The sequence below is a fragment of the Andrena cerasifolii genome, chromosome 14 (genome assembly GCF_050908995.1).
Source record: "Andrena cerasifolii isolate SP2316 chromosome 14, iyAndCera1_principal, whole genome shotgun sequence".
NCBI classification, from domain to species: Eukaryota; Metazoa; Arthropoda; class Insecta; order Hymenoptera; family Andrenidae; genus Andrena; species Andrena cerasifolii.
Window position 1 is genome coordinate 6,710,585 of NC_135131.1, and position 15,819 is coordinate 6,726,403.

A 15,819-nucleotide genomic window follows, 5' to 3' on the forward strand; every position below is an offset into this window, starting at 1 on the left:
GGAAATTTTGAGGAGCGAACAATTTTGGAGCGGGAAATTTTGGGGAGCGAACAATTTTGGGGATTGGGAAATTTTGGGGTGCGTTAAATTTTAGGAGTGGAAAATTTTGGGGTGCGTTAAATTTTACGAGTGGAAAATTTTGGGAAGTGAAAAATTTTGGAGAGCGGGAAATTTTGGGGTGCATTCAATTTTGCGGAGTAGGAAATTTTGGGGTGCGGTAAATTTTAGGGAGAATCAAATTTTGGGGAGCGGGAAATTTTGGGGAGCAGAAAATTTTGAGGATTTCAAATTTGGAAAGTGACAAATTTTAGGCGAAAGTAATTATTAATAACTCATATGTGAGTTGCCATATTGAATTAATTTTGAAATTGTCTCGACTTTTATAAATTAAAATACTTGATGATATTTCGTCGGAAGAGCGGCAGGTGCCCGTTAGTCTAGGAGCACCAGATCTCCAAATCCGTCCCTGATTTCAGGTTCGTAATATTCTTTTCCCATGTAGAGTCACTCCTTAAATCTTCTTCCACCGTTAGTTTCATCAGGGTGTAGTGTCTCCTGTAAGAAAATCGGCTTTTGAATACTGTGTGTCTCGATTTCGATGCTTCTTTATTACCAATGAAGAATTTCACATTAATTTAAGGTATCCTCCGTGTGCTTCATTTAATGGGGATGATAATTCTTCCCTGCAGGTGTTCGTTCATCCGTGGGAGGGAACAACTGTTTATCGTAATTACAGGGACGCCCCGATGCGAGATAGTTAGAGACTGCGAGGCAGTTAACGACGAAAATTACGAGCCACGAAAGCGCGCGATTTCTCGCCCCCCTAGGAGGAACTTGGAAGCCTTCGAGATTAAATTTCATTACACAACGCGCGGATACGTGTTCCCCCTCTGTGCTTTCGTCACCGCCACTTTCTCTGCTTGTCTTTTCAGGGACCAGGTTGGAAAAGGAGAGAGACATCGATCTGTAAACAGGCTAATGGTGCTCGATAACAATCTACGCCGGTTTCCGTTTTCTCGCGTACACCCGCTGGAAATCCAATCACCCCCTTGTCGACAGACATTAAGGGTTTGCTTCGCGAAAATTATTCACGACTGGGTTATCGTTTGAGGAGCTTTTTAGCGATAGCTTCTTAGCTTCGAAAGAATTTTAATTCCGTGGAGCATATCGTTTTAATAAAAGCGAAATTCTTTTTAACTTCACTTGGGAATTGTGATATATTAGATACTCTGTCTCGTGGAACGAGGGTATTAATAGATTCTTCGTTGAACCCGGGATATGAATAATGCGAAGGACAGATCGATGTCTGATCATTCATCGTCTTATACTACTTACCGCTGGTCTTCGGGCGAGGTTTCTGTTCTCTTCGGAAGAGGAATGAAAGATTAGATTACATAGCGATTCTAATACTAATTTAACTAGTTTCCAAGCTTCTAAGCACAATTTCAAGCTGAAATCCTAATCAATCCTAATTATTGAATCTTAATTATTTGTTTTCATTACACTCCATCATTCTAAGCTTCATTTCAAGGCAAACTGTTTTTAGTACAGCTCGACTGAACCCTTCCTCCCACCACTACAGTCTACTTTCAATCAAGTTTGATCTCCCTAGTCAATCGCCTCCCTACATCCACACCCTGCTAATTTCTTTTCGCCTTACGAGCGCCCCGTCCGATTAAATGGACACGATCTCCCGAGACTCCAGCTTTATACGTCCCCCGTTCGAACTGGGCACAGGGCTCCTCCAATCGCAACTTAGTTTCCATCTCGTTCGCCGCCACGAGCTCCTCTGCGTCTCGTCCGCCCACGCAACATTTTTCACTTTACGATCTTGACATTGGGGGTCCCATCCGGCGCCAGCGATACCCTCGTCCGCCAACAACCGGGTGCTTCCATTTAAACCTCCAAACTAGAAAACATCTCGACGCGGTCGACAACCCCGAGCGAACGAATAAAAAGTCCAATGCAGCACTTTACCCTTCTAACAAGGGAAGTTAGGCAAGCCGGAAATTCAGAAAATTATGCAACTTTGTGTGCGAGTAGTTCATGCGTAAGGCAACCCTATTTTTTGTTGGTGCCATAGTGCGGTTTATGGGGTGAAGTCACCCCTTGAAAGTAGGCAGAATTTTCTTTTACGTGGAATATCTCGAGAACGGTGAGAGATATCGAAAAGAAGTATCAACAAAAGTTGCATCCCTTTTTTACAGCTACCAAACTGTGTAGAAATAATTATCAGAAAATCTATACTTTTCAAGTTAGCCCCACCAGCAATCCTTAATTTGTCAATTAATTTTAATTATCGTCTCCTAAACATGACGTTCCCCTGCCTTGAAAGCTAATAGCAAGTAGTATGAGTCGGTACCTAGTCAGACGTCGTTAGTCCCTTCAAACATGTGAACTTAGGAATCTATAGAACGATGAAACTCGAGCAAAGCGACCTCATAGCATAGGGATTCCTGTCTCGGGATACCTATACTCTAAAGTTTAGGTACATACACTCGATTGGTGTGCAGAGCATTACCTTCGAGGATGCAAGCCTCGATCTGTGTTCTCTCGCTCACCGTGAGGTCCTGTAAACTCAAACGTCTACTATCTCCAAAGATTATGTACCCTGAATGTGCCCTTAAGCTGTTGACCGTGGACAATCGAGTCCAGTGCCATCCTCTTCCGAAGGTATCGAATCTAGAACGGACACAGCGCGAAGCTGTGCACAGCGAAGTAGAACTTGCTTGTTCTAGCGACACTTTCCACCACCGTCAGTGATTTCTGCGTTCTGTCGCGCGACTTTCGGGACACCCTCTATTTGTATTGTTGCCCACGCTGGATGAAGACACGTTTCGGCGCCGTCTCGTCGGCTATCTATTGATTGCAATTTGAGATGATGGCGGGGCCAGCGCGCATGTATTCCGTCTGGTTGTCCAGTTATGCGTGCTCGACATCCTTTCTTCGGCAACGAGAACGCGGGCACGCGTCCTTAAAGCTGCGTCTAACTAGACACTCTGTGCCTGCTTGTGACTGTACTTGACGCTTCAGGCGGGTAGACGAATTGGAACAATCGATGGTTTTGAGTTCGGTCGCCAATCTATCTTCTGAATCACTTCTAATGGTCCTTAACCCTTTAAGTCGTTTCCTTGCATTTGTTATCGCGAATGCAAGTGTATGTTTGATTGGAGCACATGAAATTGCTGATCTCAAAGAGCGTGGAAAGTCCTTTGTTCGTTGGAGATACGATTAGAATTGTACTATTGGATGCAGGGCCTCGGTGTCAAAATTCAGCTTCGACAGAAGTATCTGTTGATAAAAAATTGAATATGTCTCCTTTGTACTTGCATTATTACAACCGCAATTATTTAACGAATTAATCAGTGAAATTAACTTTAATTATAGCCCTCTGAGGACTTTCTTGCATAAAATGGAGAGATATAGAAAAAATGTTGTTTTTTAACATTACCTTTTATTGTTTATTTAATGTTTGGGAAAAAATATGGAATATTGAAAAAATACAGTCATAGATCAACTTCAAAGATACGGCAATGAAATTTAGAGGGCATATGTAGAAAAGAATGAGGAATCTAATTATGCAAAAAGGGCCTAAATGTCCTGAGGCTGTTCTTGCATCCAACATTATTATTATTTGGTCCACTGTGAGATAGTTAGGTGGTGGAGCCTACTGTGTATATGATTCATGAAAGCCAGGGTTTCCAAGCTCATAAGACACTTAGTGCCATCCGATGAACTCCCCCGAGGACTTGGGACTTGTTTCATGGGTGATCGTTGCCCAGAAGCATGTTCTCGAGGGGGGGTCGGTGATCAGGGTACCTGAGCTGGCTCGCTGGAACTAACACCGTGCAGGAGGGTCGACTAGCAACGTTCCGCGATCGCGGCAGCCCCACCCAGAAGAGTGGAGGGTGATGGGAGTCGGGCTTGGGCGAGGGGAATCCTCCTGTCTGCCTGGCAGAGGTCTGTAAAGGGAGAAAATTCCCCTCCCAAGCCAGCAGGTCTGACTCAGTTGTCACGACAATTAGGTTTCGACTTTTACGAGCAGTGGTGGTGCTTAAAAAGTACACAAAGTATATGTAAGTCTCTAAGTTTATTAAAAATGTGTTAGAAGGGGTCTGCACCTCTGTTTCAAAATACATGGAGGTATAAGTGCAAGGGTGACAGTACCTTTTTTATTTTACTCTCATTTATTATCGCAGCCAACTTTCACTTGATATTTTATACATTCCCTGTTTCATTAATATCTTCCTGGGATCAGTGGTGCACTCAGGATTTAATCTAGGGGGAGCCGAGTTGAAGGGATGACAATATTTCTAATTCAAATTCAATAAAATTCATGAGGTGATTGTACAAATTTATTTAGAGAATAAAATCCAGTTTTCTTTTCTTCTTACAAAGCCCTTTCTTTGGGGGTGCCATTACCTGGGATTCTTCAGTTTCCACTTCTCTTTACTTATTCATTTACGTTTCCCAGCTCCTTTCGTCAGATAAATTCTTTACTACTCTTTCTCGTATTTATTCCTTTTCTCCTAGGATATTACTGTAATGAACACCACTGGTTGTTTACTTGCCCTCTAGAGAAGGCCCCTAAAGTGGCCTAATATGGATCGCTATAGTAGAATCGAACACAGGAGTACCGAAGGGGCAAAGGATACGCTTTGCTCCTCTTTAATGGCTATCCTTGAACAGCCAAGAAGTAGGTCTTCAGGCGCCATTTATCCGCTGTAAGAAATACACCCCGGGAGGGTTTCCCAGCGGGGAAAAACAGGATCAGACGCCGCCGGTCTGAGCGTCCTGCGCCCTGACACGGTTTCCCTCGGTCTATCTTAAAAATACATACACCCGGGGTTGTGAATTTGTAAATGGATTGCCACATGAAAATTGAACAGTCCGCGCGCGCGGCGATACGGAAAAACACCACTCTCTATGCCACCCATACTCCACATACTGCTCCATTTTATAAGCTTCTGTTTTATACTTTCCACTTTATTCGCAGAGAGGAGCGCAGCTCGTTTACTCGCAGAATTATTATTCCGTCGTAACAGTGCCTGCGCCTTACTTTCATTAAAGCAACCACTCTCGGCGTTCATTAATTTTTTAATTAAACCTTCTGACCCGCTGCTACCGTATTCTTCTACTGTATAGGGTGCCTATTTCTGTTTCCCACTCGTTTATTTTCCAAACGATGGGAACGATGGCATAACGCGCACTTTCGTCATTTAAAATGAAGAACACAGTTGCAAGAATTATCACGTGTAGGTTGATGGCAGCCGTAACTGTTCCCTTCCACTGTATTCTAGGCTTCTAACGCACAGGACCCGATGTAACGGGCGCAAGCAGAGCATCTGCATTGCCCGGAGCGGCAAAATTGGTAGAAAGAGAAAATGAATATCAATAAAAAAAGTAAAACTGTTTGAGAAAGCGGTAAAACTTATAAATTGTTTTCAAATCACCCACATAATTGCTATTATACTAGAGAAAGGTGCGTACCTATATATTAAAGATCTTTACAATACGCTTTTGATATTCAACAAATGCATACGAAAAATTTCACTTGGCGTTAAAAATGATATTTCAAAGTAATTATTTAAAATTAAATACAAAAGGTAGCACAAATCATTTTGCCCTCTAACGCTGTTTTGTAGAGCGTGAGTTTGTAAGGTCCAACTTTGCTAAGTTTACACTAAAAATAACGATAATTATATTGTATTGGCGCTAATTATACCTCACCCCCCGATATAGTTTTATTTAAATCCGTGGAAAAAAAAATACGGAGCAACCATTAAAGTTTCATAAACCAATTCCAGATTAGCTTTGCAGAGGACGCGAGACACTGTTCTTAAGCTCCTCCAAAATAATCACCGCAGAAAATGCTTCTTTCCACCCCGTTCGACGCAAGACACCACAACTCTCTCCGCACTGCTCCCTCGACTCGGACCATTAAAGTTCCCAAGAGCTTGCATCGGATCTCGAGAAGTCTCGAGCCACTGCAGAAACTCGCGTGCTCCGAAAGAACGTGCGCCACTTTAAGTAGAAAAGGGCAACAGAAAGTACGAAACAAGGCCCCGTGCTCGACATAAAACGCCCCTCGAAGGAACACTTCCGCTTCCTAATTAGCACTTCCACTTTTCCGCCATCTCTTCCCTCCTCTCTCCGCACGAAGCTACTTGGAAGAAAGTCGCAAAATATGCTACACAATAATCGATGGCGGGGGCGTTTTTTTTTTCGACGCCAGGACGTCGAGGGAAGCATTCCCTCGGCCTGGGGAGAAGCTTCCGCGACGATGAGCCCGCGGGACGCCTAGTTATCTCGCCGGTGGAATGTTTGTTACGTAAATGAGTTCTTGACCGAGCGGGAGCGCGTTATCGAGATCCTGTAGCTCGCCTTCCCCTAATGACGCCGGTCTAATTAAGTCTTGGTTGATTTTAATCAGCACGTGCCAAGCAGTTTAGACAATGTTCCTCTGGGAAAGAAAAGGGTGTTCCAAATACGGCGGCTCTCGCCTGGTAATTGAGGACCTTGCAGCAAGGGGGGTGCCATTTTTGACAGTTTTTGAGTTATGATGTATAATATATGGTAAAAAAATTCTACACTATTGAATGATAACAGATGACCGATTTATTGCAAGTAAATAGAAATAGAACTATTAATATCTTATATTAATTTATTTTAATATTAATATTTTAATATTTAATATTGATATGTTTTTATTTATATTTTGAGCGAAAAATATTAATATTAAATTATTACAAAGCTGACATTTCAAAATATTAATATTAATAATATTAAAATATTAATAGTTTAATATTAAATATTAATATAATTTAATACAATTATTAATATATTTTAATATTAAATATTAATATAATTTAATACAATTATTAATATAATTTCATATTAAATATTAATATAATTTAATATTAATATTTTTATTATGGAATATTTTTCGCCACAAATAGAAAAATTTATCAACTTAGTGTTCTCTTTTTAAATTTTTTAAACCTTTTTCTAATTTACTTGATGCTGACAAAAATGGAGCTGCAACCTTCTTGCTGCAAGGTCCTCAATTAGGGCTACACTTCTGGAAACGAGCGAGGAAATAGTGGAACATCGATGGCCCTCCAAACTCTGCTTAATACTTTCCCCAGTGAATTTACGTTTCATTTACCTCGAGTTATCGGAACTCCACTGCGTCCTCATTCATTCCCATCGATCGACGCTGGGAGAGGGTGGTGGTGTTTAGCATTAGGAATTAGAAATAATTAAATCGATCAGACTTGGAGGATGCTCATAAATTCTGTTCCCCAAAAGTGAATCTCCCACGATCGATTAACAAGCTTTCCAGGCAGGGTTAATTTTAGACGGGAAAAGATGATCTGCTCGGTCCTGCGATGTATTCAGAATCCTTGATACCGATCGCTATAGCAGCGTGGTGGAGGAAGGATCGGAGCTATAGAGAAAATGCGGTTTTGGAGGCGGGCCAAAAAATTGGATCGTATCTAGTCGTGTTGTCGCGTTTAATGCGCGTTCTATCTGTTTGGATTGACGGTGTAAAGGGAATGCCGAGGGACTAGCGGAGTCCTCGATATCTTCTTCCATTTTCCAATCGACGACATTCGCCGGAGGAGCCAGTCGAAGGAGAATTGGAATTGCTCTGGCTAGACGTGAGGTATACAGCGACACATACACACATTTACTGATTTCTGTGGCACGCTAGAACAGTTAAACGCGATTCGAACCTGCTTACTATAGTGGAAATATTTATTGCATCACCCTCTAAGGGGAGAAAGCACTGTAACGATCTGAAAGGTAAGGGTATTTTCGGGAATTTTTGTCAACCAAACCACGAAAGTAAATCAATATATTGCTCAGTATAGTTAATATGCACATATTGAAGGGTAAAATAAAAAATTTTCAAGCTAATTCATGAATCCCTTTCCGGTATACTCTTCGTCAAAAAAAGCACTGCGGCAGAAACGTTTCTCTAGCGTTGACAGTGCTTTAGCCACACGGTTAATCTGAATTCAAAAAGACAAAAATATTTAGAGACTAGAAGCCTGCGTCTATTACGGAACTTATAGAAAAGTGAATATCGTAAAAGATGACAAAATGACGGACGACTGAAGGCAAATTCATAATTTAGGGGGAAATGTTGATAAAAAAAATAAAAACGGGGGGAAATTTTATTTCGGCCTGGTGAAAAATCTCGCAGAAGTACTGTGCGAATACTAATTAATACTAAACTAGCTGGAAGTGAACCACGTTGAATCCTCAAACGCTGCGATAAATATTTCCAGTACTGCGCCACGTCCAGCTTCCAGCGTCACTCCTGAAACACGTCGCCCGCTCGCGGCGCGTGCAACGAGACGAGCCGCGGCAGCTAGGAGCCCCCGTAAACAGCCCGGCCGAGTTGATGCACTCTCTTTTTTAACGCAAGCGCCTGCACTCGGGTGTATTGTGCAACGAGAGATATCCAGTCGAGCGGAAACTGCCGATGGTCGTTGTACCGTGAGTAATCGCTGCCTGTTTAGCCTTGTCCATGAAAAGGTGGCGTAAGGTGGAGCGAATGACGCGCACACATGCACCCCGTATTTATAGATCACGGTTACGGCCCTATCAGAGGGAAAATTTAAGTGCCCCCGGTATCCATTTTTCCCGGGCAGCCGCACGCAACAGCGTTTTTCTCCGATCACGAGCCACGTGCCGATTCGACCTTTCATTGGCAAGCGGAATATTAAGTAGGGAGCGTGTAGTAGCCCTCGGCTAAAGATAGTAGCAATAGGGATAGGAGCTGAAGGGTCTAGCTTATCGATTCGCGAAAAAGCCGATGCTTCCCTGCGGCTATAGTCCGGATAACGTGAATCGGTCGCGCTCGAGACCGCTCTGCCCTTTTGCATACTCTGCGGAGCTTGTTAAAAGTCAGCCAAGAGTTGTTGCGCTCGATCGGAAGCTCCCCGCGGAATGGAGGGTTGGTCAGAAACAGCGGGCGTCCGATTGAAATGTAATTTTATTCTCATTAAGTATAATCGTGTTACGCGCCTCAAGGTATTGCCATCATTCACTCAGCCGCCTGACGATTACAGACAGAAAAAGGATCACGCTGCCAGGCAGCCTTGCGCGACAATGATTGTAGAGTACAAGAACCAGTAATTCGAAGTGAGTAAAACCGCAACCGCAATTGACAGACGGGGGGGTGGGGGTGGGGGAGGCCCGTCGGCATCCGAGCGAGCGCCCCCATTCGTATTTACAAGTCCGCGTGGATGTGTGACGTACTATAAAATATGTAGACGTATTGCTACCGATCTCTGCCGCTGTTATCGCCGCTGATATCCTCAGAGATAACTGTCTAACGCGACCGACTGGACAACATCGCTCTCCCCCTCGCCGTTCAAGCCCCCAGCTCCCTTGAAGCGAATGTCCCGACGAGAATTTCGCCCCGACAAGCTCGGCTCCGCTTACCGAAAAATATACAAATCGTACAAAAAGAATGGAGGGGGCGAGTGGAGAAGAAAGATCGAAACTTAGCCAGAATGCTCCGAAGGGTCGTTTAGAACAAGTCTCTCGTCCTCGGGCGGTTTTAATTGTCGAGAACTTCACGCCTCGTTATAGCCGCTTGGTTTTTACGATTCGTTACGTATCAAAAGGCAGACGAATTCTCGCGAATAAAGGGGCTAGCCGCCCCCCTGCCGCTGGCTCTGCCAGAACTGGTACAAGTACAGACATACAATATCGATAAATATAATGTATATATTAGTATATAAATAGCACGATCCTTTATACTAGAGTACAGGGTGTATATACACGCACGATGGATGGAGTCTTCGTAATAGTTAGCGTAGCGTCGAAGCTTTCTCCTTAATCACTAATTATGTTTCAATCCTCGCCGGCACGCCTATCTGAAACGGCCCCCCTATTGTCCGTGCGTCGCTCTAACGATTCCTTAATGCAAAAGTAGGAAAATAGCGAGGGATTCGGCGTGAATCGTGCTCGGCCTTCGCCGCGGCGAAGGCCTGGCGATCCGAGGGTCTTCCTTGGTGAAGAGGACGGAGAAACGATAAGCAAGTATTCCGGAGTGAATTTTCAACTCATTACGCATGTTGGAACATATAAGGTAACCCGCGCGCAAAGCAGCCCGCTGATCAATATAGTCACGCATCAATGTGGAGAGCTGTGCCCATTCCAAGCATCCTTCGCGCAATACGTCCTAAAGGAGCGCACTCTGGCCGGTTAAGTACAAGAGCAATGGTACCTTCCAAGAAACATACGCGGCTGTCCCGTGAGACCGACGGCCCTCCCGCACAATCTACACGTCGCATTTAACATCCGGCTATCTCAATGATTATCGATGTCGTCTATCACAAGGAAATGAAATGATTTCTTCGATGTTATTGCCCTAAGAATTTTAAGAGCGACTAGATTCTCCCCGCGGAATCACGCGCAGATATGATCTCGTTTATAGCTTCACTCTGAGCTCTTCGAGGGATCTCGCGCAGCCCTTTCGCCGAGCGAAACGCCCCCGGTCGTTGGGCAATTCTCTAGACTTGGGATTCTGAATTAGCTTTGCGAGTCGAACGATGGTTTGTGGCGGCTCGTCGCCGCGCTCATTGCTGGTAGCCGTTCGCTTGGGTTTGACCCTCTTGGCTATCTATACTGTAACCAGTAATGCTATCCGGGCTTTGCAGAGACGCCGCGTAGAGTGGATTCACCGGCGTGGAGTTCGTGTCAAATTGGGTCGAGTCGTAAACACTGTGGTTCTGTGAACAAAAGAATATCTCGTGTTTGCACTCTTCAAACGAACGAATGGGGAGTCGTGAAGCTGACACGAATATAGCGCCGCTGAACGCTGATCTACGACGAGCAATTTAGATTCTACGAGAGAGCGCAGAACTTCTAAAACGTTTCTATGCTTTCGATAAGAAGAACCGTGTCCAAAGGCACTATACGTGGAAACTCCGAGCACTACGATTGGCACACATACAGAAGCACCTTTAAGCTGGGTGCGGAAACACTTTTGCTAATTATGCACAGTGCGATTTGGTCCCTTGCAAATGAAAGAAACGAAAGAGAGAGAATAAAAAAAAAGACAGCAGAGGATGGTGGCCGTGAGATGGACATACCGATTGCAACACAAAACATTAATGTATTAGCGTTATCCACTGCCAAGTTAGTGTCAATAAATAAAACCAAGTGCATCGGGCTACATTAATGAGTTTAATTAAATCTAGACATGCTGTATATACAGATAATAAAGCGTTTGTGCGCTTCTCTATTTTACACTATAGTACATCTAGTTGTTAACAGACACGTGTGACTTCGATATCCCAGGATACCTCGGTTCCCTTCGGTTATTAAAATGGATTAAAACTTTAAAATCATACCCTCTATATACAGCTACTTGTAATGACTTAGATTTTACGTAAACGACTCTAATAAAGTATTTACAACGACTCAGTCTGTGTGTCATGGGAAGAGGGACTAGGATCTGTTTTGCTGTCTTTCCGAGATTTGTAAGTGCTGGAGGTGGCCAGGGAGAGCAAATACTCGCTCAGGCCGCCGGACTCTTTCTTCTTCGAGTCCCTTTTCCGTTTCTTGAACGTATCTTCGCTTGCAAGGACGGCGGGCTTAGAAAGCAACTGTTGCGTGGCGTTGGAAGCGTCTGTTAAATCAGCGTGTCGCTTCAAGGGGCTCGACTCTTTCTTATCAGCGCCGGCTTGCGAGACGCGCGCCGCGTTAGGATCATTTATTAAAGGCACGCGAACAAGCGCGCTATCTTCCACCTCGGCGTCGTGATTGCCGCTGTCCAGAATCGATTGCAAAGTGTTCTCGAGCGGCGAGATCTCGAACGATTGAGTCGGCACGTTTCCCTCAGACTTCTTCCTCTCGTGTTTCAAGCTACTCTTCCTCGTCAGCGAGAACAGATTCGTATTGCTGTCGTTTGTTCTGGGCTTGTAAAGAAAGTTGCTGGCGGTAGTCGGCGGGTAAAGTAGATTGGAGACGCTACTAGGTCCGCCGTACTTGAACTGCGATACAGAGCTGCTTTTCCATGCGGAGTTAGGGAATCTCAGATCCGGCGTGCTCTTTTTCGAGTCGATGAAATTGTCGGATTTCGTTAACGGGTAATTCTTGAAGTCCGAGGGACTTTTCTCCGCGCTGAGACGCCTGGCGAAGCTTTTGATGCCGGACGTGGATCGATATAAAGCAGTTGGGTGCTCGTAAATGTGCCCGCTACCAGTTTTCGAGTCTTGCGGGGACGGCAGGGAGTGTAAGGAGACTTTGTGTTTCGAAGGTGATGATTTTAATGTCTGTGAATCGTATAAGGGTACGTGAAAAGACGGTGTATGGACCTGATAAATATAATCGCTGTCTGTTTTTAACGAAGAGAAACTCTGCTGGTGCGGTAACGATACTGTATCTTCGTCCATTGCATCGTCTACTTGGGCCTTGTATGAGAACATTATCGAAGGTTGCGAAACCCTGGAAAATAAAACTCGTTAGGCAACCACTGTGTATAAGTTTCATATACATTGAGCAAATCCAGACGCGATTAACTCACCCGAAAAATTCCGACAGGAATGTATGGTAAACCAAGGGCGTAAAAAGAGTCAAATAGACAGCTGCAGTAAAATCGACGATACATAATCCTACGGGATTCTGTGTATAGTTTAAAAAGCCTGCACCGATTGATTGTACTAAGTCTAGCATGGCTAATGTACCAGCGTAAATGTAAAAACTTTTCCTTGCTGCAATAAAACATAATATGAGATACAGGCTGATACAAAATACTCTCGAATCAAGTGTTCGCGTCGACATACTTGGAAGAGTTAAGCGGTCTCTTAACCGGGTCCACGGCAGTATCAGTATAAAAAGATATATCTGCAATAGAATTGAGATGATTGTCGACAGTAAGCGTTATAATGTTCCAGTAGTTCACCAAGCTTACCATCGTGAAAACAAGACTGCTGCAAAGCCAAAACATCATACCCCCATGACCGAATACGTAGAAATTTCTGCTGGGAATATGGAATGTATCGTCTGGTAAAATTAGCTCCAAAGTTCCTTGAGTTATCGTAAAAGCCAATGCTATGAACGACGTGGCAAGTAGAACCCTGCGAATGCTCGAGCGACTATCCAAGTGTCCTAACAGAGAAACAGTAAACCATGCATTTCGAACGCTCGGTGACCAGCTCCGAATTACCAAGATAAACTCACCGAAAGCCAAGCCGAATATGACCACGCTCATCTCTGTGGATAACAGGAAGAATCTAACTGTAACCCACAGCACTTTGTCCGCTTTACCGCCGACAGTCGCTGCCGCGTTTACAGACATGGACACGACGCATCGTATCACTGAAATCACTACGTTACAAATTACAAGTCCGTAAAATGCTAAAAATATGGGGCTACTCGTTGCTCGTAATTTAAGCCGTGCTCTGTTAAATCTCACTGCAATGAACAGAAGAAACAAGAGGTTCGGTATCAATATGATGATATCCCATATTCGTACCCTGAAAGAACGGAGGAATCAGTGACGACGGAGCCGACTCGCCTTCGACGTGCTACGTACCTTGAATCTTTGATTTCTTTGTACAATATGAACTTGCAGAAATGCTCTTCGTCGTTCATCGGCGAACTGACATTAGGGATCATTGTACTGCTTAAGTCAGACGTGTGTAGCCAGCTTTCTGAAACCTCTTCGCGCACCGAACCATACATACTTTTAGCTCTGTAGTAGACGTTACACTGGAACCACTCACCAAGCTTTCACTACCAAAGAAATGTACACAACGATATATACAACCTCCTGCGAGACAATGGAAAAGCATACGCAGAACGCCTCGACTCTATCCGAACGAACAAACAAATTTCCTTTTGCATACTTCGAAGATAAAAAGTTGTTTGACCACTCCGGTGAAATTAGTCATCGCGAGGCGTACGCACTATACACTGATTAATGACATAATAAACATAACCTAAAACATTTGGCAACTTTCCCGAACGGCGACCTTCAGCCCCAATAGAAAGCCGCGAGTGATCTACGTAACGGTATAAACAGAAAGTTGAACGCGGAAGCTTCTCGCGAAGTGAAATGAAATTTCCCGTTTAACGGGGCGAAAATCGATAAGGCTATTCAGCTATTAAATCGACGGCGGACTGATAAATCGGTCCTCCGGTGGAATCGACCCCTGCAACTGATCGCCGTTAATTCAATCAGATCGCGATGCTAATAAATCGACTTACCGTGCGCGAAATTGCCGCTCTCATCCTCGCTCGAAAACCACTTTCGCTCTTCCTAATGCTCTCTGTCCCCGTCCACTGCGCCGCGTATAGCAGCGTATAGTACGTGCGGTTCGCAGTTTCTTTCCTTTTCTTCCTCTTTTTTCCGCCGCTCACCGCTGTTTCTTTCTCTGTCTTATACGTGCAGGTTGACGCGTCTCGACGAGCATTTTGTTACGAGACTCCGGTGTCCATCCTGCTTAATCAGCCTCTCGGGCACGACCATGAGCTCGTCGTTCTTTTTTCCTTCCTTTTGTCCAAGTAACGCCACACCAGGTAACCGAGCACCGTGTACTTGATCGCCAATGACAGGGACGCGTAACGAAATGCGCGTGATTCCGTGCCGAGCTTGACGTTTCTATCTAATCTGGCGTCCGATGAAAACAGTGGACCGTTAAGAGATGTTTCTAGGTGACGCCACGATTTCATGCCTGTGTGGGCGCGTACGTGTGCATTATCAGCGCGACGCACACGCGTGGACTGCTAACGAAACGCGTGGGTGAGATTAGTGGCAGATGCAGCCTGACAGAGGGGACGCGTTCCTAAATAATCAATAAAAATACGTCTCTTAAATACCCCATTTATTTCTACAGCCAGTTTCTCTTTTATCGGTGTAGTGTACAGTTTGTAAATTACTATGAAATTTATTTATTTTATGAAATATAGCATCGAAATAAATTGGCTGCGGAATAGGATGGAGTAGTGTATATGCAATTACGCATACACTATTTACTTGATAGGGGAGTATATGTACGACATCTATAGTACGAGTACTTTGGTCCCTCCGCTATTAAGAGTAGCTTGTTGTTATATATAAATACATATGAATACAAGGGACACATAACCTTAATAAAATTAACAATGAATATTACCGTAAATGCAGTAAATAATGCAGGATTGTTAAGTAACTGGAATGTTACTTTGTTCTGTACAGGTTATGCGAACGCGGTAACTGGTGCTTCCCTCTGTAGGAGTAGAAGGTAGGACTATTTCATGGTATAGTCGGAGCCAATGAAGCTGTTGTAATCTATAGTATATAGTATCGAGGAAACGGGGAGTAAACAGGAATGTGTTCGTCGACATTGACTTCTTGAATTTATGTTGAATTACTTCCGAAGGATGGATACGTTATCCGAAGATTAACGGAGAATTCAAAGAGTTCGCAGGATCCTGTACAAACTTCTACTCGCGATTTTAATTTATTAAACGGAAACTCCACGATGATTTTATAAGCTAAGAAAGTTGGGTTATGTAGAGCTGTCAAAACATTTACGATTGCTTAGAATTGTCAACGGTTAATAATCAAAGTGTTCGAACGAGACGTATAATGGAACTTGGCGACTTCATATTAATCGCAAATCTTCAGAACGTCGTATTAATAGACAGAAGTGATGGACACAGTAAGTGCATAGATGGAACACTGTGTGTTAGCAGTCACCATCTTCTTTGGTCCTCAAGACAGAAGGATGGCCAAGATCTCTGGGTACATGTTCTGAATACTATTATGCGCAGCGTCTGTTCGTCGATCGCTAAATAAAATATTTA

General features: G+C 43.9%; 2 protein-coding genes across 6 annotated transcripts in view; one reads left to right on the top strand and one right to left on the bottom strand.

The window, feature by feature from the left end:
• The window catches only part of LOC143376496 (myotubularin-related protein 9), a 32,144-nt gene that overhangs the window by 13,511 nt on the left and 2,814 nt on the right, over positions 1 to 15,819 (top strand). For both annotated transcript variants that reach the window (XM_076826938.1, XM_076826937.1), the window contains one exon: positions 15,209 to 15,757. In XM_076826938.1, the coding sequence (XP_076683053.1) occupies positions 15,602 to 15,757 (156 nt within the window). In that variant the 5' untranslated portion in view covers positions 15,209 to 15,601. The remainder of the gene's footprint in view (positions 1 to 15,208; positions 15,758 to 15,819) is intronic.
• LOC143376495 (uncharacterized) lies at positions 11,193 to 15,267 on the bottom strand. 4 transcript variants are annotated; one of them, XM_076826932.1, is made up of 8 exons: positions 15,147 to 15,267; positions 14,239 to 14,816; positions 13,565 to 13,764; positions 13,210 to 13,505; positions 12,941 to 13,137; positions 12,813 to 12,873; positions 12,554 to 12,740; positions 11,193 to 12,474 (listed from the first exon to the last, which is right to left on the bottom strand). In XM_076826932.1, exons 3-8 carry the CDS (start codon positions 13,711 to 13,713, stop codon positions 11,439 to 11,441), a joined length of 1,926 nt encoding a protein of 641 aa, XP_076683047.1. In that variant the 5' UTR covers positions 13,714 to 13,764; positions 14,239 to 14,816; positions 15,147 to 15,267; the 3' UTR covers positions 11,193 to 11,438. The 4 variants fall into 4 exon arrangements, with proteins under 4 accessions (XP_076683047.1, XP_076683049.1, XP_076683048.1 ...); XM_076826934.1 differs by having other exon boundaries at positions 14,239 to 14,641; positions 15,147 to 15,239; XM_076826933.1 differs by lacking the exon at positions 15,147 to 15,267 and having other exon boundaries at positions 14,239 to 15,051.